At 33.4% G+C, this 25,991-nt stretch overlaps 2 protein-coding genes and 1 pseudogene across 5 annotated transcripts; all 3 read left to right on the forward strand.

The window, feature by feature from the left end:
- Positions 1 to 334: 334 nt before the first annotated feature.
- Positions 335 to 2,314, forward strand: LOC112033533 (sugar transporter ERD6-like 5). Of its 2 annotated transcripts, XM_065763868.1 has the most exons (4): positions 335 to 484; positions 655 to 744; positions 842 to 901; positions 1,699 to 2,314. In XM_065763868.1, exons 1-4 carry the CDS (start codon positions 455 to 457, stop codon positions 1,732 to 1,734), a joined length of 216 nt encoding a protein of 71 aa, XP_065619940.1. In that variant the 5' UTR covers positions 335 to 454; the 3' UTR covers positions 1,735 to 2,314. The 2 variants fall into 2 exon arrangements, with proteins under 2 accessions (XP_065619940.1, XP_023922076.1); XM_024066308.2 differs by having other exon boundaries at positions 842 to 2,314.
- A 7,082-nt stretch (positions 2,315 to 9,396) lies between these two features.
- Positions 9,397 to 12,491, forward strand: LOC136063444 (protein VACUOLELESS GAMETOPHYTES-like). Of its 3 annotated transcripts, none has more exons than XM_065763852.1 (3): positions 9,397 to 9,508; positions 9,683 to 10,596; positions 12,060 to 12,491. In XM_065763852.1, exons 2-3 carry the CDS (start codon positions 9,686 to 9,688, stop codon positions 12,193 to 12,195), a joined length of 1,047 nt encoding a protein of 348 aa, XP_065619924.1. In that variant the 5' UTR covers positions 9,397 to 9,508; positions 9,683 to 9,685; the 3' UTR covers positions 12,196 to 12,491. The 3 variants fall into 3 exon arrangements, with proteins under 3 accessions (XP_065619924.1, XP_065619923.1, XP_065619922.1); XM_065763851.1 differs by having other exon boundaries at positions 9,683 to 11,205; positions 12,060 to 12,156; XM_065763850.1 differs by lacking the exon at positions 12,060 to 12,491 and having other exon boundaries at positions 9,683 to 12,043.
- A 118-nt stretch (positions 12,492 to 12,609) lies between these two features.
- On the forward strand, positions 12,610 to 18,863 carry LOC112033277 (probable inactive purple acid phosphatase 1; annotated as a pseudogene).
- The last annotated feature ends 7,128 nt before the right edge of the window (positions 18,864 to 25,991 follow it).

Below are 25,991 nucleotides of genomic sequence, written 5' to 3' on the forward strand. Positions count from 1 at the left end.
AAAGATTTTGGTGTGTTTATGATGAGTACCAAATTCTATGATATCTAACTAGATACATTTGAAATGGAGAGAAACTATTGTAGCACAAATCATTGGAATTATTAAAGCTTGAAGAATTATTAATTTCTGTATCTTCACTTCAGTTTGAAGTGTCACAATGTTTTCTATACTACTAGAGCTAGCCTACTAGGCCATGATAGAACATATTTTAGTTGAATCACCAAATATTCGTAGGGATTTTACATACAAATGCATCTAAATGATTGGGGTGTAGATTTGTGAGGCTTAGTCTTTTGTAACATTGGAGAGAATAACAGAATAAGACAATATGGTATGGGTATCTCTATGTGGGATGCCTAGACGTTTGATATGCTGACTACTGAACTGAAAATGATGTATAATTGATTTTGTAGGTGAGATACTCATCACTTGCTCTGTTGCTCAGACTGGAATCATGGATGACCTGGGTCTTGCAGTGGCAGAGGTGGGTATAAACTATATAGTGCTCCATTGTTAGAGCTTTCTTAATGAAGTGAAGTGAATCAAATTGCTTTATGCAATGTCCACTTTGTTGCATTGTTTGGTTATTTCTCATTTGCTTGCCTTACACATTTTTGTATACGAGATTCTAAACATCTTTTGGTTATAATGCAGTACTCACTTATTGGTTCAATATTGACAATTGGAGCAATGGTAGGTGCAATAGTGAGTGGCAAAATAGCAGATTGCATAGGTAGAAGAGGTGTAAGTACTTCACCCTAGAATTATCACTAGTTGTTTTTTAAGTTTCAAACTCCACAGATCACCAGTTTTTCAATTTGTTGGTCGTTTTGCAAGGCAGACAATGGGCTTTTCAGAGATATTCTGCCTGGCAGGGTGGCTTGCCATAGCGTTCTCAAAGGTTTTGAATCCTATCTCTTTGTTTTTTGCAGTTCCAAACATTCATGTTGATGTTACATACATAATAACCTCTAACATTACCTGAAAAGAAGTTTATATTAGGAAATTAAAATAATTTTGGCGCATCATAATTACTCACTTTGTAGTTGCTCTTACAAAAAAGTGAATTTAGATGATCATAAGTGATCAGAAACAACTATGTCATTGTTTTAAGAATCAATCTGTAGTGAGTAAATATATTATCATAGCTTCACTTCCTAATGTCAAATGTTTGGTGCTTGTTGAAAGGTTACATGGCTACTGTTGGTTTGAACCAAATTCTTAGTGTTTAAAGGTTGGTTAAGTTAAATTTATCTGTTTGGTTCGGCAATCAGGTGTACATAGGATCTTTCTCATTAGGCATGGGAGGAATTCCTTGGGTTATAATGTTAGAGGTAGATTTACCTTATCAGACTTGAAACACCATCTTTTATTGTCAAATAATGGCCATGAAGGCTTATGGTTGACTGAATGTAGTGGTTTCCGTCTCAGATATTTCCCATAAACATGAAGGGCTCAGCAGATAGCCTTGTGAGTTGTGACATTGGTTAGCTGGTTAGGTTCTTAGATTATATCATATGCTTTTAACTTTCTAATGGATTGGAGCCAGCAGGAACCAAACCTGTCTTATCTCTTCATAGAGTTGTTATATTGGGTACAAACTGCAATATGATCACTTTAGTTTTAAATTTATGTTTACTTTTTATCAAGAACATTCTTCATATTCTCAAGTATGTGGCTTAACTGTTCTGTTCGTAGCAAAGTTGGCATCTGAGACCAAGGGGCGAACACTAGAAGAAATTCAAGCATCATTGAATCCATTTTCAGAAGGATGAATATCCTATTCCCATATGATGGTAACTATCCATGTTTGAATAAGCAAAATAATTTTCAAAACCCATAAAATTGAGGCAGTGTGTGTTAGAGACTAATTGGTGGTGACTATTTGTCACATGAAGCAAGGTTTTTAACCATCATAAGATTATTTAGCATTTATTTTCTATAACTGTTATGGGATTGATAACCATAGCTTGAATATTTATATTTAACCCATTAAACCTCCTTTTTCAAAAATCTATTTTCTTAGTCTTTATTGCTTTTTTTTTCTCCCTTCTTTTTCTATTTTCCTCCTATTGTCTTAACCTTGACTGAAACTCTCTTTCATCCTTTTCTTTATTTTCTTTATAGTTTTTCCTTTTTAGGTTTAACCTAAATCATTATCTTATTGTTGGCATTAGCTTCAAATTAAAACACGTTGTTTTAGATTTGGTAAGGTTGGTTTGATTGAGTTTAGGGGTAGTTGGGTGATTTAAACTAATTTTGGTTTTCTTATGGTTTTTTTTTTATTATTATTCAGAAAATATTTTCATACATCTACTATTTATAAATAAAAAAAAAAAAAAGAACAAAATAATGAAAATATTCACATTTAAAAACTAGAAAATATGAAAAAGTGGAAATAAAAAGTGAGTGTGATAGTATCATTGCTTTTATGCATCACTTTGTTTGTAGTTCTTGTCTTATGAGTTATGAATTGTGTTTTTGTGTGTTTGATCAACATAAAAGCAGTTTGTTATTCATAGGAGACAACTTATGGCTTTGGGTTATTAGTGTTGTGGTGAGTTTCATTAATTGAATTTTTTTTAATTTAAAAATTTTGAAGAAAAATTTATAAAATTGAAAAATTAACCACAACATATAATAAAAGTTGATGGAAAAGCCTTAATTGAATAAACTTGAAAGTTAGAGGACTGAAATGAACAAAAGTAAAGTTAGAGAACTGAAATGAAATCTGAAGAAACTTAGAGGGCCAGTTTTGCATTTATATATATATATATATATATATTTTTTTTTTCATGTAAACATGTAGAGCAATGGATTGGGACACATGAAATATAACTTTAGGATAATCGCTTTTACAATAAGAAAATATATTTTCTAAAATTCACTTGACTTCTTAGTGTAATTTATTTTTTTCTTAAAAATCAAGAAATAATCACAAAAAAAATAATCTCTTCATTGAAGGGAAACATTAATCCAATAAGATATAGAAAGAGAAATGTAACGAATGAGAGAAGGAAAAGCCTATGGTTAAGTTTATTTAGCAAATTAGTATGTTACTTTATCTTCTCTCTCTTTACTCCAATGTCTCTGAATTTTCACATAATAGTGCTAACAGGTGGTTCTTTTTCTTTACTCCAATGCCTCTGAATTTTCACATAATAGTGTTAAGTGTTAACAGGTGGTGGAAATGGGGATGGTGATGGCAGTGGCAAAAGCATTAACAGTAATGATGGTGGTAGTGGTGGTGACAACGGCAATATAAATAGTAATTAGCGGTGAAACTAGAATGTCAAAATTAGGGGCTCAAAGTAATAACAAATATATAAATAAATTTAGAAGATTCATATGAAATTAAGAAAGTTTCTTCTTAAAAAAAAAAAAAAGTTTGTGAGATACCAATATACTACAATTTAAAATTTTTGGATCCCCAAGCATATATGTATTTTTTGTCCAAGAGTGTGGTCAAGGTGGATTGGTTAATACGTAATAGTATGACAATTATAATGTTGGTAGAATTTATAAATAATGCATTCCTTCGTAGAGATTGAACTTCGAATTTGGTTTCTTCAAAATCTAAATCATAAAACAACTCAAAATTTTTTAATTACCTTTATTGTTAACATAAATAAAGGAAATCAATATTAGAAAATTTTAAATTACAGTTTTGAGTATCTTCTACCTTAAAAAAAGTTGTAATCCAAATATAACAAATGAGATAAAATAATATGTGTATATAATCTAGATAGAGATGTGTAAAGAAATCTCATTAATTAATGAATTAGAGAATAAAACGTTGTGGGTTCTTTTTTTAGACAGCACCTAGGCCCAAGTAGAAGAAAGGAATCTGTGCCTTATACTTGTGGTTTGGTAGACTAGGCTTGGTTCACCGCAGCTATGTTGAGCTGATTACAAACCAAGTTGTGCACAAAACAGAGATCCTATAACACATACACATTCATACATACATACAAAATATATACGTATTGTACAGTAAGGAACAGTAAAGGAATAATACAAAAGGTAAATAAGACGCCAGGGATCCTCAGAAAGATAAATGGTATTTCATTATTTTTTTTAGTTTTAGTACATTGGGTCCTTTTTCCCCTAGGATATGTCACAAGGTCCAAATAAGTTCAAAAGTTACAGACTTAGATAGTTCTTTGTAGGCTTCTAAGACTTGTGAGGTTTAAATTCCTTTGAATCCAAATGTATCCTCTAGTGCCTGTCTCGAGATCCCTCATAGTGTTTTCCCTATTTTCTCATTTTTTGAATTTTAAAGAAGTTTTTTAAAGGATCTTTTTGTTTTGATTCCTTATTACTGAATGGTTTTTGCTAATGACTTCTCCCCCTTTTATAGTACCTTCCTAAGGTTTTTGGTGTACCACTGATTCTCTCAATTTGCTGCCCTAGGTACTAGAACCAATGTTGTGTCAACAACATTGGTAGCTAGTTCCTTCCTCATTTTCTCACCATGTTCTCCTTTTATGGTTTCGCCCCAAAAAGCCCTCAGCTGACCTTCTTCTTTTGGGGGGGTCCTAAGGGTTGACATTCAATCCTCTCTACCCAAAGCTTCTTGATGCTCCTTTTCAGACCCATATTTTGGCTGCTTCACTTTTTGTCATTTTCTATAAATGGGTAAATTAGTCCCTATTAAGCTGAAAGATCTCCAGCCACCTTCCTTCATAGTTCGCCTTCCTGCATTCCCCGAGGTACCAAACTTCTTTTTCATGAAGTGCTGATTCCTAAGTCATCAGCCTTTTTCCTGAGCCATAGGTGGCTGATGGGACATGCCTATCTTCGTTTCTTGTGTCCATGAGTATGCTCCCTTGAGCTATCCAAGTCCCAGCTAATCCCTTCCTGCATTTCCCGAGGATCGCATGGCTCTTGCAGTCCCAAGGTATCCTGGTTCAATCCTTTTCTGGGCTCCCTAGAAAACTCTCATTACAAAGGCTGGGATGAGCTTCCTTTTTCCTTTTCCTTCCCTTTTAAGGCCCTAAAGCTTGGCCATCCATGGGTTTGGGCTTCCTCTTACTCATTTTAAGTGGGCCTTAGCAGGCGGATTGGGCCTTGCCTACTTTTGAGGGCCCCTTTAGTTTTAGATATATACTATGATATTTTGGACCTCAACAAACATTAGTATGGACAAGTTTAGGAATAGAAAGGGAGGTGGGGGAAAGAAAGATGAAAAGTTAGCATAAAGTCTAAACATGCTTATCTTTGTTCATTGTGTCCATGAGCATACTCCCTTGAGCTGTCAAAGTCCCAGCTAATCCCTTCCTGCATTTCCCGAAGATCCCACAGCTCTTGCAGTCCCAAGGTATCCTAGTTTAGTCCTTTTCTGGGCTCCCCAGAAAACTCTCATTACAAAGGCTGGGCTGAGCTTCCTTTTTCCTTTTCCTTCCATTTTAAGGCCCCAAAGCTTGCCCATCCATGGGTTTGGGCTTCCTCTTACTCATTTTAAGTGGGCCTTAGTTAGCGGATTGGGCCTTGCCTACTTTTGAGGGCCCCTTTAGTTTTAGATTTATACTTGTGATATTTTGGACCTCAACAAACATTAGTATGGACAAGTTTAGGAATAGAAAGGGGGGTGGGGGAAAGAAAGATGAAAAGTTAGCATAAAGTCTAAACATGGGAAAAAAAAGATAAAATTAAAGAGAAAGAAAGGTGTATATATATATATATAGGTAAAACTTAGAGAAAATCTAATTAGATTTCAAATTAGAATTCAATTAGAGTCTAATTTTGTGCCAAGTGTCCCATCTAATTTAAGTTTTTAAACTTTTGTGTCAAGTGAGTTAATTCAGTGTAAAAATTGAATTTCAATTAGAGTTTAATTTCATGTTACGTGTCCTATCTAATCTAAGTTTTTTTTTTTTTTTTTTTCATTTTTTATGTCAAATAAGTTAATTTAGTATAGAAAACGAGGAGTCCAATACAAATAAACCATAAAAAACCTAATCATATATCTATCTCTATATATAAAATTAGAGGAAGAGAGAGTTTGAATGATTTTATATTTATGAGCCTTTTTTTTTTTTTTGTGTATAACTAAAAACAATTCAAATTTATAAGTCATTTATGTAATATACCATGATTATGTATTGTCCATTACTAACTAGGTAATATGCGTGCACACACACACACACATATATGCTTTTTTAAACAAAAGTTTAGAGAAAATTGAATTAGAATCAAAATTAGATTTTGCTTTTGTTAACTTTTCATACAAATTAAATTGTTTATATTTTTGCTGTTATTTTTTCACTAAACTAATGAACATATTTTTTATTTATTTCTATTAAGATATTTGATATGCGAAGATATTGAACGTAACAAACTATAATGGAGCTAAACGATCTTATGTACCCATCCCCATTTAATTTAGGAGGTACTATTTGACCAATTTATTATTTTATTTTGTGTTGTATTTAATAGAATTTCATAGACAATAATTGTGAATTAATATTGTATATGTAGTATCTAATAGTGATTTTCAAAATTATATACGTAATAACAATGTAATGAGAAACTTGACGTAACCAATATCATGAAAATTGCAAAGAAAAACTATTTTAGTATACCTCCAAATATCCTAGTTGAACTATGTCCTATATGTTTAATAACTCTAACTATCATCAATAGCACCACTACAATTCATCATATCTATTCGTAAGCATGGGTTACATACTAGTATAAATCTAATAAAACAACATAAATGCCCTAGGCATATAAATTTAAGCAAGCAAGAATCAGTGTCTTGTCTACGTGTTTGCTTCTTATATTTTTTCTTTATTTCACTTTCTTTTATGTTAGAGAAGGTATTTTTAATACAATGGCATAACGATCATATGTATAGTAGAAGTTATAAATTAACTACACATGAACTTAGCTTAACAAAATTGAAATTGAGATTAGCTTGGAAGCTTCCCTAGGTGTGTTTTAAAGGCAAATAAAAGAGAAAGAAATGTATATAAATCTAATCTAGTAAGCATAGATGCCTTAGGTATATAAATCTATGCAAGCAAGAATCAATGACATCTTCATTGATTATTTTCAATGAAGGGAGACATTAAACTAATAAGATATAGAAAGAGAAAATGTAATGAGTGAGAAAAAGAAAAGCATATGATCAAGTTTATTTTGCAAGTTGGAGTATCTTGCTTGATCTTTTCTGTTTCTTTTACTCTAATATCTCTGAATTTTCATTTAATGGTGTTAACAAGTGGTGGAAATGGAGATGGTGGTGGCAGTTGTAAAAGTATTAACAATGATGATAGTGGTAGTGGTGGTGACAATGTCAGTATGAAAAGTAGTTAGTGGTGAAATTAGAACGTCAAAATTAAGGGTTCAAAGTAATATCAACTATATAAATAATTTTAGAAGATTCCTATAAAATTAAGTAAATTAGGGAGGCACTGATATACTTGTTGCAAAATTAAATCCAAAACATAAATGTAAAGTTTGACAATTTAAAATGTTTGGATCCCCAAGAATAAATGTATTTTTTGTCCAAGAGTGTAATCATGGTGGATTGATTGAGAGTATGACAATTGTGATGTTGGTAGAATTTATAAATGGTGCATTCTTTCATAGAGATTGAACTTCGACTTTGGATTGTTCATAATTTAAATAATAAAACAGCATAGATTTTTTGAATTACCTTTCTTGTTAACATAAACAATATAAATCAATATTAGAAATTTTAAATTACAATTTTGAATATATTTTACCTAAAAAAGTTATAATCCAAATATCACAGATGAAATAGAATTATATGTATATATAATCTAGATAGAGATGTCTAAATAAATTTCATTAATGAATGAATTCGAGAATAAATCGATAGTATGGACATGTTTAGGAAAAGAATGGTGGAAAAAAGATAAAATAAAAGAGAAAGAAAGGTATATAAACCTAATAAAGAAACATAAATGCCTTAGATATAAAAATCTAAGCAAACAAGAATCAATGACTTGTCTACTTGTTTGCTTCTTATGTTTTTTCTTTGTTTCACTTTCTTTTGTTGGAGAAGGCATTTTTGGCACAATGACATACTGATGGTAGAACTAGAAGTTATGAATGAACTCCACATGGAATTAGCTTAACAAGATTGAAATTGAGACTAACTTGGAAGTTTCCATAGGTGTGTTTTGAAGCAAAATTAAAGAGAAAGAAAGGTATATAAATCTATTCAAGTAAGTATAAATGCCTTAGGTATATAAATCTAAACAAGCAAGAATCAATACTTGTGTATGTGTTTGCTTCTTATGCTCTTTCTTTGTTTTACTTTCTTTTTTGTTGGGGAAGGTATTTTTGGCATAGTGGCATAATGATCCTATATATAGAAGAAGTAATAGATGAACTTCACACAAACTTAGCTCTAAAAAAAAATAGAAATTTAGGCTAATTTGGAAGCTTTCCTAGGTGTGTTTTGAAGACTAAATTGAATTCTTCTTTATGTAAGTATAGATAGTTGCTTTTGCAAATTTGTTTATATAGATGTGTGCGTGTGTGTGTGTGTTTTTTTATTTTTATTTTTATTTTTTATAGTATGTTGATTTGCTTGCTTAAAATTTGTCATATAGATGTTAAATGTAGTAAACTTTTAGGCTTATTTAGTTGTTAATTTTTACTTGAATTAACAATATATTTTTGTGAGATATATTGTAGAATCACAATCTTATTAAATATCTATCATAGGTTTATCATATGCAAAATTTCACAACATTTAGTTGTCAATGCCTTCTACAATTAAATCTAAGTTTTTTTTTTAGTCACAAGAAATGGGAGATCAATTATAGTTGAAACTTTTGTAGAAGCATAATGTCTTTCTCGTTTTTTCTTAGCTTTCTTGTTTTATTATTATTATTATTATCATTATTTTACATGGAGAGTGGAGAACTTCAAATTATAACTCATTCAGATATTTGAAACAAGGAACCTAATAAATTATAACTCATTTTATAATGTAAATAATAACTTATACATGGTGCTTATCAAATATTCAAATTTTCTTCTATTAACAGCCTTGGTTAAGTTTGAAAAAAAAAAAACAGCCTTGGTTGAAAATTCATAAGCCCACCCACATTCTCAGGCCCAAATTCACTCTACTAATTCTAAACGACCTGTAAACTCAATGTAGGGAGAGTGTTCTAGATCCTTCCAAACAAGTCCAAACTCATCAGCGTCATCTAGCTCCCAAATATCTCCTATCTTTCTTAAAATCCCAGAATCCTCACCTCTAATCTCACAAGCTGACATTAAAAATTGGATTTCCAAATCAAATTTGAGCAAGCCCAGCCAGCGAGAGCATTAGCGTCTAAGCTTAGTGGAGAAGTGCCAGATTGTCTATTTGGTATTGGTCTTTACTCTTTATACAAAACTTTACTATCTAATCTCACAAGCTGACATTAAAAATTGGATTTCCAAATCAAATTTGAGCAAGCCCAGCCAGCGAGAGCATTAGCGTCTAAGCTTAGTGGAGAAGTGCCAGATTGTCTATTTGGTATTGGTCTTTACTCTTTATACAAAACTTTACTAATTGTTCCATGTGACTTGATGATAATTAGTCAGAAAACAAATGCTACCAGCCTTCAATCAAACATCTCATGTGCATCTCTCTCTTTCTCAGTTTGTTTTGCACTGTCATTATTTTCTAACCAAATTTGATGTTGTCCAGACGATGGAGCTTCAACATTGGCGGCATTGGCAGCATCCGTTGGTCTTTAATGAAGACGAGAGAAGTGGAGATCTTTGTTATGGGTGCTTCGAACCAGTATTTGGTCCTAGCTACAGTTGTAAAGAATGCAGAGGTTACCTCCACCATAAATCATGTGCAGGACTACCCCTTGGGTTGCACCATCCCTCACACCCAAATCATCCTCTTATTCTTTTCGACAGATTTATATACCGTGATAACAACAAAGAAGAATATGACAGATTTAGCAAATGTGACGTCTGCGGAGAAAAGAGTAATGAATACTGTTATTGTTGTTACCGTTGCAACTTCAACATTCACATCAGATGTTCTTCTTTATCACTCACCATCCAAACTGAAGTCCATGACCACCAATTGACCCGCACTTGGAAGCTGTTGAAGTTCACTTGCGACTTCTGTGGCAAAGAAGGCAATCTGCCCTACCTTTGTGCCCAATGCGATTTCGGTATACATTCCCGTTGTGCTGCTTGCCCACGTAGACTGAAAGTTTATCGTCACAACCACCCTCTCCACCTCACCCCTTCTCTTGAAGTCCATCAATCCGACTCTCCAATTTGCCTACTCTGTGTTCGAAAAGTGGATACACTCTGCCTTTACTATTGCTCAAGATGCGATTTTGCTGCTCACCTCTATTGTGCTATGCTCCACTGGAATCAGGAGTACATAAATTTGCAGGAACTTAAAGAGGAGCAGTCCACCGAGTCAAAATCTGAAGATCCAGAGCTCCATCAATCCTTTGACTCAGAAATTTGCAAAGTCATAAAAACCACTTTGGGGGAGGATGGAACTCAAATAGCCACAGAAATCAAACACTTCAGTCACAAGCATGATTTGAAGCTTACTGATGAGATTCCAAATAACACAAAATGCAACGGGTGCGTACAATCCACTCTCTCTCCATTTTACAGTTGTACCTCATGTAACTTCTTTCTTCATAAATCTTGTTCTAAATTACCCAAAATAAAACGACACCCACTTGATTTACACCCTCTCACCCTCAGTTATCAACAAGCTTCTTTTTTCTGTGTTGCCTGTGGCCAGAGGTGCAACGGCTTAAAATACAACTGTCAAAAATGCAAGTATAATTACAATGTTCAATGTATTTTATTATCAGACACCCTCACTCTTGCCTGTCATGAGCATCGTCTTTACTTCTCCAGGACAAACTCTCTACAAAAGTGTAGTAGTTGTAATTTTGAAAACTATTTTGTATTCCGTTGTTCCACTTGTGAATTTGTTCTAGACTTAAAATGTGCTACACTACCACAAGCCACATGGTACAACCAACATGAACATCCCTTCAACCTCTGTTATACTCCTGAAGATGACTCCAGTGAATATTACTGTGATATCTGTGAAGAAGAACGAGATCCCAAGCAATGGTTCTACTACTGTGCAGAGTGCAGCTTTCCTGCTCATCGTGACTGTATTCTTGGGAAAAATCCAAATGTCAAGCAACACATATAATGGCCGCCAGTTTGGAGGTGCTACACAGTAATTTGACTTTCACCCACACACAATGTATTTTCATTGAAGAAATAAAGGCCAATAACAATGTTAAAAGTGATCTATCAATGTGCCTGGTGTAATTTCAACATTCACAATAATTGTTTATAGAAAGACCAATGTTGTTTTAATATTTATTTGTATATTTTTCATTTGGATTGAGCCTTTAGTTTTTTATTTTTTAATATATTGTATTATTATGGTTGTCTACTGGTGTAGTTTTGGGGGACTTTGTTTTTAAGATGAAGCTTATTAGGCATTTTATTGGTTTGTGGCTAATAACTGTAATATGTGGACATCATGTACATGGGTTCCACACCCCTGCTTTTTAATGAATTATTTACTTTTATTTTTTATTTTTTTAAGGACTTGAACAGGAAAATCACTTGATGTCCACGGACATTCACTGCTTGTGATTTTTGACTTCTAAGATTCTATTTTCGTTCTATTTTAACCTATCCATAGGATCTCCTGCCAGTTGAGAGGAGCCTTACATTTATAAAACAAAATAATTTTGTTTCTAAGGTACTTGACTTTTTTACTACCACAAGGATAGTGTTCTGGCATGTGGGAATGAGGTATTTAAGAATGGGAGGTGATGATGACAGTAACAGTGCTAGAACTAATAATGTTAACAGTGAAGTCTAGAAAATATTGTGGAAAGTTAAAATTTCTGCAAAGTTTCACTTTTTATCTGGAAAATACTGCATGATGCTATACTAGTTAAGGCAGTCTTATTAGATAGAAAGCTTAGCTGTGATGTTGCTTGTAAAATCAGACTTCATAACAGAAGGTAGGCCTATCAAGGATTAACAAATTATTTCAATTGCAGATGGAATTTGGAAGAGAGATACCAAATGGAGTGTCGCGCTTTTGTTGCAAAGTCTACAGAAGGAAGAAGACTCTTTGTTGGATGTTTTAACAACACATGCTTCAACAGGATGGTGGCCAGATCTAATACTGCATGAAAAGCAAATTTTCAAAACTCAAATATGGCACTAGATTTTCAAATAATGACTCTTGATATCAGGTCCATTACCAGATGATTTGGATGATGGCTCTCAAAAAAGATTGAGGGTTTAATTTGGGAATTAAGTTTCTATAATATCTACACGTATTTATACCACTCCTTTCTCTACTAGCATATTTGAGGTTAAAGTGTTCTTAGAATCTATGTTAAAACCATGCGGCATCTCATGTTCTGTAAACTTATTTGTGAGTTAGGTATGTTAATTATTACAACATTTAGCTTGGTACTTTGAAAGATATTATGATATCTTGTCCTAATCCCTGTAGATTGTGTCTTTTGAGTGTGATACATCTTCTAAATTAATTTTGATTATTTTTACTCTATGTTTGATACTCAGGTAGTCACCAAATAATGTATTTGTTTAGAGGTATTCTCTTCTTCTTATGCTTCATTAGTTCGATTCTTATTGTTAAATTGTTATTTATCATTTCTTGGTATGTAATTTAATTAATTTTAAAATGGGAATGGAGCTTTAGAACATTCTTGTTTTTCTACCTTTCTCTTTATCAGTTGTTTAATATATTTCACTTAGTTATAATAATGCTTTTACGAGTGTGTTTAATTTTCTCAAGACAATCAAGTTAATGCCTTGTATTCTACACCATCTATCTGTACTAAGGCAAAAAAATGCAGCAAATGAATTATGGCCAGTAAAAACTGATGATTATTTCCCATAAAATTGATAGTAACTTTAGCATTTTCTTTATCCAAGACCTCTGCATTTGATTGTGTTAACAATTTATTTATTTGTTTATCAATTTTTCATAACAGCCAAAGCTAGTGGCGGTGTCAAACAAGGTAGCTTTTGTAAATCCAAATGCTCCAGTCTATCCACGCCTAGCACAAGGAAAAGTTTGGAATGAAGTAAGTTCAATATCTGTATTGATTTTTATCTCAAAGCTTTTACTTTCTATAAGCTGAATGACAAGGTCCTCTACTTGTCTGTGTATGGAACTACAATGCAGCAAACTTTTCTTGCTATACCTGTATTTCTTGCCATTACATAGCTATTCATTTGTTCACAAACTGTTACACTAGGTCTTAATATTAATATTTTTTAGTGGGGAGTGGGGCGTGGCTTACAGCATCTCAAGGAAATAATGTATAATGTTCACATGATCTTTAGATGATTGTAAAATGGACAAGTGGATTCAGAATTGATGAAGCAGAGCCTTTTGTAGAATGGGGTCCAAAAGGAGGAGCCCAAGTGAGATCCCCTGCTGGGACACTTTACTTTTGATTGGAACACCTTGTGTGGTGCGTAATTTCATTTATACCTTTAAATTTTTTCTTTTCAGATAGATCTGTTGGTTTTTTGAAAGAGAATAACCTTGGGTAGGCAAACCACTGTAATCTTGGTAATGGAATTCCAGAAACTTGATTTGTGATAGGAACTCAATGACATCAGTGTACACTGGAGTCTGATACATCACAGATTTAGTCATAAAAAGAAAGAAAAATTAAAGTATAAGTAAATGTAATTCCTGCAAGGAAATTTCTGTTATGGATCTCTTGTAATATTACTTTTTTTTTTTCATATGTTAAAATCTCCCAGACTTTTCCTCCTGGTTATTTTTGGAAAATAGATGAATTTATCTTAGCCATCTATCCATACAGCTGCACCAGCAAGGACAGTAGGATGGCTTAACCCTGGATACATACGCACCAGTTTTTTGAAGGAGTTGTGGCCCAACAAAGGGTATTTTATAATTTATTTTCTCATATTATGTTGTTTCTGGTTACTTTGTTGGAAGCACCGCGAAAGCTAGGAGGTGGGAAAAACAACCATAAAGTGAAATTTTTAATAGGCTAATTAGAACTGAACTTTGTATCTTTCTGTCTTTCCATTGTAAATTAGCCTAATGAGTTTTATATATGGTCTCTTACAAAGTATTTTGTTCCCAAATGTTAACCATTTTAACTACATGGATTCAATTGTAATAGAATGAACCTTGAATTATTGGACTTGCACGTGCTAAAATTTTAGCCCTCTTCTGTTTGATTTGCTTGCTACTTTAACTTCCGATTCTTCTTATTGATTATTCAGGTATACATACAAGCTGGGGCATAGGTTGTTTAATGGTACATGTATTTGGAGTCAAGAATACTGGTTTAGAGCATCTCCTTATCCTGGTCAAAATTCTTTGCAACGTGTGATCATATTTGGAGACATGGGAAAGGTGTGAACTCTTTTTCTTTTTTTTGAGAATCAGAAAGGTGTGAACTCTCTTGGAAGACTGTATGTGCATATGAATAAAGCCCATTTCCCCATTTATAATGACTAGGGACTTCAATACCATCTGATGTATGCATGTTGTTGCAGTGGTTATTAAGTGTAGCATTTTGTTATGTATGTAAGGACATGTAAATAGATTAATGAAATTGTCCGACATAATATTTAATCCCCCTTCCTTAACCTCTAAAATTCAAAACTATATTTTACTTTTGTTAACATTTTCAAATGTCACATTGCGTAAAGGAATATTCATTTATACATTTGCCCTCTTAAGGATGTGTGGCCTTTTTCGGCCTTTTTCATCTTTCAGCATACTGTATATCCGAATTTTACTTGATGCGATCTCACAAGATTTTTGTTTAATCGTCCACCTTGCTGGGCGAAGCTTATGGTTCCTTTGAATTTGAAGATTTCCAGCCTGCATCTCTGAACACTACTAAGCAGCTTATTGAAGACTTAAATAACATTAATATAGTCTTCCACATTGGAGATATAGTCTATGCTATGGGTTATATTGCACAGTGGGACCAGTTCACTGCACAGATTGAGCCAATTGCATCAACTAAGCCTTACATGATTGGAAGGTTTGTCATAATATGCATAAATAGCTCATTAAGCATGTAGACATATTCTGATTTATGTGACATCATTTAATGTCTTTGCAGTGGTAACCATGAGCGTGACTGGCCAGGAACTAGATCCTTCTACCAGAACATGGATTCAGGAGGAGAGTGCAGTGTGTTAGCTGAGAACATGTTTTATGTCCCCGCTGAGAACAGGGCTAATTTCTGGTATGAAAGTAATACTCAGATATAAAGACCTTTGTAGCAATTTTTTGCTTTCTTCACCTGTTCACTATTAGCCATAGGTGCTGCTCATTCAGTTCATACCTTTGACCTGTATGTAGTGTGATAGTATTGTTAGGATCCCAACTGCATGAAATATCTTCCAACACAGCTAGAAATTCTCTAAAACATTCTTTTAATTTTGCCCCAAAAAAAAAAAAAAAAAAAAACATCTCCATAATGTTAAGATTTGTTTAATTTTATTTGAGTTTAAGTTTTTACCTTTCTGCCAAAATTTTGTGAAAATTCAATCCACAAGCTCTTAAATTTCTTTGCTTAATTAATTAATCAGCAACACCTCTCCAACAACAACAACCAACCCTTAGTCCCAAAAGGATTGAGTTTAAAATACGAATATTTTCACTAGATTAGTTTTGACTATAAGATAGCGACCATAGAAGTTATTGGATTGGTACTTTGTTAAAATTTCACTTTCAGCCATTCAACTTATGAGTGACTCAACATTCAACTATGTTCTTTTTAAATTATTTTTTAATTGATGATTATACAGATATACTTACAAGCTGGGGCATAAATTGTTCAATGGTACATATGTTTGGAGTCAACAGTATCAGTTTAAAGCATCTCCTTATCCTGGTCAAAATTCTCTACAACATGTAGTTATTTTTGGTGACATGGGGAAGGTTTGAACTCTGTTGGAAAATTTTACATGCACCTAAATTATTCAATCCCGTATTGCAGCCATAGCTAATCAATGACTCTTGTGTGTGGGTTAATGCAGTTAATTTATATTTATCATCAGCAACATACTCATTTATCTTAATTTTTTTTTCAACTATACTGCTATAATATAAATGTACAAATATCTGCCTGATCTTAAAGGAGTATGTTAGAATTATAGTTAAGTGATTAAATTCACTATTTCCTAACAGCTTAAGTTTTTGGGACAATCGGTAATTTAACAGAGTATATTCAATTTCTCACTGTGAATGCACAGTAATTACCTTCTCTAAAACTCAGAATATTGATCTCCAAGATCGCTATTTACCTTCTATTAAAAATTTGCTGCTTTAAGTTTTAGGATTGTTGTTTAAGATTATGAATCCCTATCCAATTAACTACGTTGTTTCTGGAGTATTTTGCTTAAACCTTTCCTCTGCAGGATGAAGCTGATGGTTCCAATGAATATAACAATTTCCAGTGCGGCTCACTTAACACTACTCAAGAGCTTATTAGAGACTTAAAGAACATAGACTTAGTTTTACACATTGGAGATATATGTTACGCAAATGGATACATTTCGCAGTGGGACCAATTTACTGCACAGGTTGAGCCAATTGCATCAACTGTGCCAAACATGATTGCGAGGTTTCATCATAATATTTGAGCTTATACCTGCTTGTACTTTGTCTTATTATCAAATTATTTTGTCTTATATGCCAATTGGTGATCAATCCTTGCAGTGGTAACCATGAACGGGACTGGCCAGGGACTAGATCCTTCAATGGGAACATGGACTTTGGGGGGGAATGTGGTGTGTTGGCTGAGACTATGTTTTATGTCCCTGCAGAAAACCGGGCCAAATTCAGGTACAGAAATATTTGCACCCTTTTGAATTTGATTGGCTTTCCATTCATCTGTATCTCTATGTTTCATATGAAAAGTGGATTGCTAAGTGATTGGCATTCACCAATGGTTGTGTATTTATATGTTTTATTAATAAATGTATCAGTACATCAATCTCCCTGTATGTTGCCTACAATATAACTTCTATACTTGGACTAATTTCTAGATGTGCAAGAAACTCATTTAAACAATATCATTTTTTCCAGGTACTCCACCGATTATGGCATGTTTTGCTGCTGCATAGCTAACACTGAACATGACAAACCGAGCAATACAAGTTCATTGAGCATTGCTTGGAATCAGTTGACAGGTAAAAGCAACCATGGCTAATTTTTCTTGCACATCAAGTACTTGGTTATTCATCTGGGAGCAGTTATGCAGATGAAGGATCATTTGAGGAACCAATGGGGACGGAGAGCCTACAAAAGCTCTGGCAGAAATACAAGGTGGACATCACTATGTATGGCCATGTGCATAATTATGAAAGGACATGCCCCATATACCAGGTATCCTTATAAATTTCTGCATGACATGGATGTTCCTTGTCCATATCATTTTTATGACATCTCTCTCCTACATGTAAGTAAATATGAATTGTTTCAAAGGAAACTACAACATTTTCATTGTGCCTTTAGGTCAAATAGTGTCGCATTGAAATGTGATTTTGGATAGCAGGTTTATAACCTGCTACTGTTGATTATATGTTTTGTAACTAACGAGTTACTGGCCAGTAGAAAATAGACTTATCTAATTACTTTTTTCCAAGAATGATCCTTCATTAGCTTTTCTCAAGCAGAAAATCTCCAAGAAAAAGCAAAAACAACAAGAAGGACAACAATAGTAATATTAGCTACATTAGAAATAAGGGGTTCCGCTTCTCTTGATGTTACTTAGATAGCAAATCTGCATCTGATTTCCATCTGAAAGTCATTTCTATGGCTTTTCTAGAAATGCATGAAGATGACAAACTTCACACTTCACAGAATTATATGTATATTAAGATTCCTTGGCTCTTTTGGTTCTAATATCTTATAAATGCTTTGAACAAATACTTCATAGACCTGACTTAAAATGGTCTATAGCCTATTAGGGCAAGCATCTCTACTATAGTAGGATTGCAGCAGTTCTGCACTGAGTAAATCTTGAAGTCAAAATTTGCACGACTCTCCAGTCTCCACAATTTATATATTTGTTATCATTATGACTTTAGAGTTTGTACAAAAAAAAAACATTCCATAATTGGAAAACAGAAATCAGGTAAGCCCGAAGCAAAATTTTCAAGAAATAGTTGTCCTTCTCACATCTGTTTTTTTTTTTTTTTTTTTTTACTCAAATATCCAAATACTCCTTAACTATCAGATATAGCAGCCTCTCTTTTCAAAAGACATGGGACATGCTACTTGTGAAATAAATATTAATTGAGTCAGAAAATATATTGAATTTCAAGCTTCTTCAAACTAACAATTCATTGCCATTTTTTGCAGAATATTTGCACAAATGAAGAAAAGCATTACTATAAGGGCCCCTTGAATGGAACAATTCATGTGGTTGCTGGTGGCGGAGGAGCAAGCCTTACACAATTTACAACCCTCCAAACCAAATGGAGTTTCTTCAGAGACTACGACTATGGATTCATAAAACTTACAGCATTTGACCATTCAAACCTGTTGTTTGAGTACAAGAAGAGCAACGATGGAAAAGTTTACGACTCTTTTAGAATCTCCCGGGATTACAGGGACATCTTGGCTTGCACTGTGGATAGTTGCCCAAGTATGACCCTAGCATCTTGAATGATGAGGGTTCTTGTAGTGACTTCACATTACTTATGATTGTCTTCTTTCTTCTTCTTCTTTTTTATTTTATTTTTAATTTAAAATTTTAATAACAATTATGATTGTCTTACCACAATAAAATTGTGAATAAGTAATCTCTTATCAACATCAATACTTGAATGCTAGGGACAGGCTGCTATATCTTGATCTCTGATCTTCCAACCAGCCGATCATATCAAACATTATAAATGAAATATCATCATAATTTTATCAGCAAACTCATGTTCTAATGATGAAGAAACAGTGAATCAATTGTTCAGTGTGGCATTGTTCATAACTTTTACTTTTTCTTTTGAGATAGTTATAATATGCTGTTAACCTCGCAGCTCGAACCATTTTCCCTTTAGACCCCGAATTACTTTGTGTAAAGGGAGATGCGAATCCAGCTACAAGGCTATGGGCATAACTATTATATTTATAGTAGTGGTTTGTGTAACTACTTGTTTTGGACTAGCGTGTGTTTTTTTCTTCCTTGGATTTAGATGCTCTAGAGTTCAAAGGTAACCATATCATAGAGTTCTTAAAATCTTAAGTTCTTAACAATTCATGGTAAAATGAATGGTTTCAATTTTATCATGTCATCATCATTTAAAAGGGAAAAATATACATTAAGTTGTGAGTATAGAAATCTGTTTGAAATTGATCCAAACTCCAGGATATCTTTTCGCATTTTGCACACATTTAAACAAGAATTTCTGTTTTCCATTTAAAGATGATGATGCGGTAAAACTAAACCATTCATTTATCATGAATGGTGAAATTTTAAGAACTTCATGGTTATGAATTCTAGAAGGGGTTTGGCTTATCTCTTGTAATTTTTTAACTTGAAGCTTATTTTCTTTTAATGAGAAACTGTCACATCACCGACTAACTAAATAAAATGTGAAAATTAAAACTCACTACCACTTGTTTTTTTTTTTTTTTTGAGGAAAATTGCTATTATATATTTAAAACAAAAGAAGAAGTCCAGTTGAAAAAGTACTGGAAGTAAGCCAAACCTTCTAGAAGATCCTATTGAGATTAATTGTTTCTTAACAGAAAAAAATGTTATTTATAAGTTTGTGTAACTACTTGTTTTGGACTAGCGTGTGTTTTTTTTTTCCTTGGATTTAGATGCTCTAGAGTTCAAAGGTAACCATATCATAGAGTTCTTAAAATCTTAAGTTCTTAACAATTCATGGTAAAATGAATGGTTTCAATTTTATCATGTCATCATCATTTAAAAGGGAAAAATATACATTAAGTTGTGAGTATAGAAATCTGTTTGAAATTGATCCAAACTCCAGGATATCTTTTCGCATTTTGCACACATTTAAACAAGAATTTCGATTTTCCATTTAAAGATGATGATGCTATAAAACTAAACCATTCATTTATCATGAATGGTGAAATTTTAAGAACTTCATGATTATGAATTCTAGAAGGGGTTTGGCTTATCTCTTGTAATTTTTTAACTTGAATATCATTTTCTTTTAATGAGAAACTGTTACATCACCGATTAACTAAATAAAATGTGAAAATTAAAACTCACTACCACTTGCTTTTTTTTTTTTTTTTTGAGGAAAATTGCTATTATATATTTAAAACAAAAGAAGATGTCCACTTGAAAAAGTACTAGAAGTAAGCCAAACCTTCTAGAAGATCCTATTGAGATTAATTGTTTCTTAACGGAAAAAATGTTATTTATAAGTTGTAATCAAACATAAGCAAACCAAGAAAGCAAAGGGAAACAACCAAACAAGTTATGAAATATTATTAGAATGGGATATAATAGTCTTTTTTTTGTGTTTTTTTTTTTTTTTAAACAATGGGATATATAGTCAGAACATCTTTTTGATCCCAGTTATCTATGACTGATGCTAAAAACACTAGCACTAAAAAACCAACCCCAATTTCCCTAAAAAAAAAAAAAAGGATAAGGCTAAAAACACTAGCACCGTAAAACCAACCAATTTTTCAAGAAGAAAAATAGTATCTCTATAACATTTTTACAATAAATCTTTAGTTGTAAACTATTATTGATTAAATATAGTAGTCTTTTTATTTATTTTTAAACAATGGAATATATAGTTAGAACATCGTTTTGATCCTAGTTATTTATGACTGATGCTAAAAATCCAACCCCAACTTCCCAAAAAGAACAACACTCGATAAGGCTAAAAACACTAGCACCATAAAATCAACCAACTTTTCAAAAAGAGAAGTGATATTTCTATAATATTTTCACAATAAATTTTAAGTGGTAAGTTATTATTAATTCAAATTTGAATTTACACCTTAAATTACTTTTTTTGTTTACTTGTAACAACTAATAGCAGCTTGTCACTTTGTTGTCAAAATATCATTGAGGTAACATTTCTCTTCCAAAAAGGACTACGCCTCCGTTTGGATTGCACGTTTGGTGTTTTTCAGTGCGCGTCTGGCGTTTTTACGTGAGTTTCGTGCACTATTTATAAGACCCGCAAATACAGAAAATACATCTTTTATTTTAAAACTGGGTCTCATAATACTATTTACACATTTAAAAATTATTTTGCTAGAGTATTTTTAATTTTTAATTTTTGATAACAAGTAGTATCTAAATGGACCCTATTTGTAAATATTGTAAGCCTACCATAAATTTGTAGGCTACCAAATACAGACATAATGAACATCTTCTTTTAAACTAAACTAAACTTGGGTTCTAATCCCCCAACCCGAAAGAAAGAAGGAAAAAGAGGGTATTTCGTATCATGTCCATCAATGAAGAAGTGACAACTCAGCTTTAATCTCGGTAACAACGGTCGAATCTTCTCTTGGATATTCCAAAGTCCAATGTTTTTCCATAATTTCTTAAATTCCTCAATTTAAATTGTTTACAAATTTACCATCTTTGGTTTATTGGAGGAAATAGGTAAGTAATTTTTTTTCTCTAACTATTTAGTTAGTTGGCCCGGTTTGCAAACAATATACATTACTAACACCTCAAGTCTTAGAAACTCGAATTTTGCGCTCAGACCTCGACTTTTTGAGGGTCGATTTTCATCATTTGACGTGGCTTAATGCCACGTGGGACCCACATAGATCTCGAGTTTCTGAGACTCGAGATCTGCATGGCAGCCACGTGGATGACACACAGATCTCGAGTCTCAAAAACTCGAGATCTATGTGGATCCCACGTGGATCTCGAGTGTCAGAAACTCGAGATGTATGTGCACCTGTCCAGTCCCATCCGGTCATGTCACTGACAGGCAGCCTGCTTCTGGTGTGAACTGGCCTGGCGTGAAGTTGCTCCCCAGTAGAAACAAATGGTATCTGAAGACGTGAAGGATCAACCATATTTCCCAAGTATTTTCGTAGATGACTCAGCAGGAGGTCTGTAAGTTGTGGTCGTATTTGTATCATGGTGGATGCCAATATCATCGTCTGCAACACCTTCATCGTGGTACTCCATATTTTCCTCTTCAAAATTCGGAACGACTTCGTGGTCATCTACATTGATCTCAAAGTCGCCTCGCTCAACCATCTCTTCGAACTCATCTACACCATCACTATTTTCACCATCATTCACAGCAGGATTTTCGTCTTCGTCTTCGTCTTCCTCTTCTAAATGTGTTTCTTGAGGATGGAGGGTTTCACCAATATTGGCAACATTACTTGAAATGGAGCATATAACGCCCACAACATGATCTTCATCTTCGTCTTCCTCCTCTAAATGTGTCTCTTGAGGATGGAGGGTTTCACCAATATTGCCAACATGATCTTGAAATGGAGCATATAACCTCCCATTGAAGAATTCATTGTATACCCTCCCATTGAAGAATCCATTGTATACCCACCCATTGTATACCCTCCCATTGTAGTGCATCCATCATCTAGGGTTGTAATTGTAAAGACGTAGTTGTTTCTTGCACCACCTCATTTCAACTTCTGCACTTGCCTCCAAACTTACGTACAACTCAGCAGCATTTACTTGGGGCATTTTCTGTATCCTATTAAACATCATCTTTACATGTTTGTCTTCTTTGATCGCCATATACCCGTAATTTATCCGTTCATGAAGGACTTTTGTGGGTAACGATAAATAATCTTGATATCATACCAAGCACGATTCAAATTCAATTCGCCCATGATTTTGCTCTTCAAATCATTCAACGTCTTCAACTTACGACGTAGCATCATGTAGTAGCATTGGATACCAGGCCCTCTAAACGGGATTCCATCAATCTCATCAAGATTATCAAGGGGTCCACCGAAGTATACATTTATATCAATATTCTTCAAAGATTGTGAACCTATTAAAAGTCAAGTATAGTATGTTAGTGACATATTTTATCTCTTTCATTTAACATCAATTACAAAACTTTTTCTATCTACTCAAAATACAAAAATTACAACTTCTCACGCCACAATTGCATACACTCACCCCACATCACATACAATTCTACTGGCGCAATCATTATCATTTCGTACTCAAACAATGAAAAAACTAAAGACAAAACTCACCCCTATTACAAAATTTTAACTAAGCTCTAACAAAAATATAAATAAAAATATCAAACCAAACAACAAAAGTAATGAGGATGTGCAAATGTATGAGTGCAATTATGTAACATCATTATTCCATATATAATTTCAATTTTTAGGTATATTAGACTCTAATTCTAATTGGGTCCAAGAAAAATACAACTCTAGCCCCTCCATCAAATCTGCCCAAATGAACAAGTTAATGATTATTTAGTTGTTAAAGAAATGTAATATTTTTTTTTACTTATTAGAAATAGGACATGAAAGTTGCATTATGTCCATTTTCCTTTGATCAACTTATTAATTATTTAAAATATATCATTATTACTAATATTTTTTACTTTATTTTTCACATAAAGTAAAATCTTATGATTATCGATTCGATTCTATGATTTACTCTATAAGGACCTCTTCTAGGTCCTGTTTAGGATCTCAATTTTAATAACCTTGGTTTTACTTCTAAATTACAAATATCTACTAGAAACATATTCATATAGATAATGTTTAATAGATCATGTTTAGGATCTCAATTCTAATTTATTCATAAATGTTTTTTTCATTATAAATATCTACTACAAAGGTATTCATATAGCTACGAAAACATTTGAAAAAGATCCAAAAAATAATTATAATAATAATGACCAATTAATTGAATCTTAGAGGGATATTTTTTGTCTTTAAAGTATTAAAATGGATATTTGGATGAATTTTTTTTTAGTAATTTAGTAATAAACAAGACATATTATAACGTTTGACATAGCAAATATTATTTTTAATAATTTCATTGCTAGATTAGTTGTTATTATAACGTTTGACTAAAATAAACAAATAATTATACTATTTATAAAAAGTATTGAATTTTAGTTAAGTTAAAATATTTTTGTATTAATGAAATAACATAGAGCAGAGGGGTTCATCAAACATTACCAAAAAAAAAAAAAAATCAATTATACATTTAAAGTGCTACATATATATATATATATATATATATATATATATTTAACTGGTTACTACGAACAAATATTTTTATTAGGAAATGTCATGACAAATTCAATACAAGCAAAACTTTCTAAAGCAGTTATACATACATTAAACAACCAACAAGAGAGTGAGGAGACCATTACCTGACATGAGGATGTGCAAATGCACTACTGGATTGTATGAGAGTGAGAGGGAGAGAGGGAGACTACAACGATCAGTTTGTATGAGAGTTAAGAGAAAAATATTGTTCTGCTTTGTAGAATGAGTATGAGAGTTGAGAGAGGAGTAATGCAGAGTAAGAGAGGATGAGTTGAGAGAGAAGTAATTCCTGTTGGAGCTTTAGCCAAGTGACATAAAGAAGTCACGGGCTTAAGTTTTGGCAGAGAATAAAGTAGTTCACGCCAGGAAACTCCAAAAAAAAAAAAAAAAAAACAATTATACATTTAAAGTGCTACATATATATATATATATATTTAACTGGTTACTACGAACAAATATTTTTATTAGGAAATGTCATGACAAATTCAATACAAGCAAAACTTTCTAAAGCAGTTATACATACATTAAACAACCAACTAGAGAGTGAGGAGACCCTTACCTGACATGAGGATGTGCAAATGTACTACTAGATTGTATGAGAGTGAGAGGGAGAGAGGGAGACTACAATGATCAGTTTGTATGAGAGTTAAGAGGGAAGTATTGTTCTGCTCTGTAGAATGAGTATGAGAGTTGAGAGAGGAGTAATGCAGAGTAAGAGAGGATGAGTTGAGAGAAAAGCAATTCCTGTTGGAGCTTCAGCCAAGTGACATAAAGAAGTCACGGGCTTAAGATGTCCTGGCAGAGAATAAAGTAAAAACGTGAAATGTTCAGGCCAGCTAGAGTTAACAAAAAAAGGCTGAGGGCTGGCTGTCAGTGACATGACCGGATGGGACTGGACATAATGCATATAAAAATCGAGTTTTTGAGACTCGAGATCTACGTGGCATCTACGTGGCATCCACGTGGCATCCACATAGATATCGAGTCTCAGAAACTCGAGATCTATGTGTCATCCACGTGGCTGCCATGTAGATCTCGAGTCTCAGAAACTCGAGATCTATGTGGATGCCACGTGGCATCCGGCCACGTCAAACCATGAAAACCGAGCCTCAAAGGGTCGAGGTATGAGTGCAGAATTCGAGTCTCTGACGCTCGAGATGTTACGGACGAAATGGGTAACTAACCATAAAATCTTAACAATATAATTAGTTGTCAACGTTTTCAAACTATATTTTTTTTTAGCACCTCGAGTTTCAAAAACTCGATTTTGGCACATAACTCGAGTCTTTGAGACTCGATTGTTATGGCCTAATCATATCTGATGTGGCATATTTTTCCACGTGGCGATCACATGGAAATCGAGTTTCTTAGACTCGATTTCTAACACAAAAAAAATTAAAAAATATTCTAAGTCTATGCACTGAAATACCCAAAAACAAATTTCAAAAACTTCAAACGCATCATTCTCAATCCAAACTCAGATCAGAGGGAGAGACAGAGAAAGAGCTTAGAGGGAGAGAAAGCCTCACCAGAACTCAGATCAGAGGGAGAGAAAGAGAAAGAGCTCAGAGGGAGAGAGCCTCACCAGCCAGGTGCGGCCGGGACAGGCGCTGGGTGGCGCGCGGCCGGGCTCGTGCGCGGCCTGGGCCTCCGCGCGGCCTGGGCCCCTGGGTTGCGCGCGGTGGTCCGATCTGATCTCTCCTTCTGG

The sequence above is a fragment of the Quercus suber genome, unplaced genomic scaffold, assembly GCF_002906115.3.
Source record: "Quercus suber isolate HL8 unplaced genomic scaffold, Cork oak 2.0 scaffold_528, whole genome shotgun sequence".
Lineage (NCBI taxonomy): Eukaryota > Viridiplantae > Streptophyta > Magnoliopsida > Fagales > Fagaceae > Quercus > Quercus suber.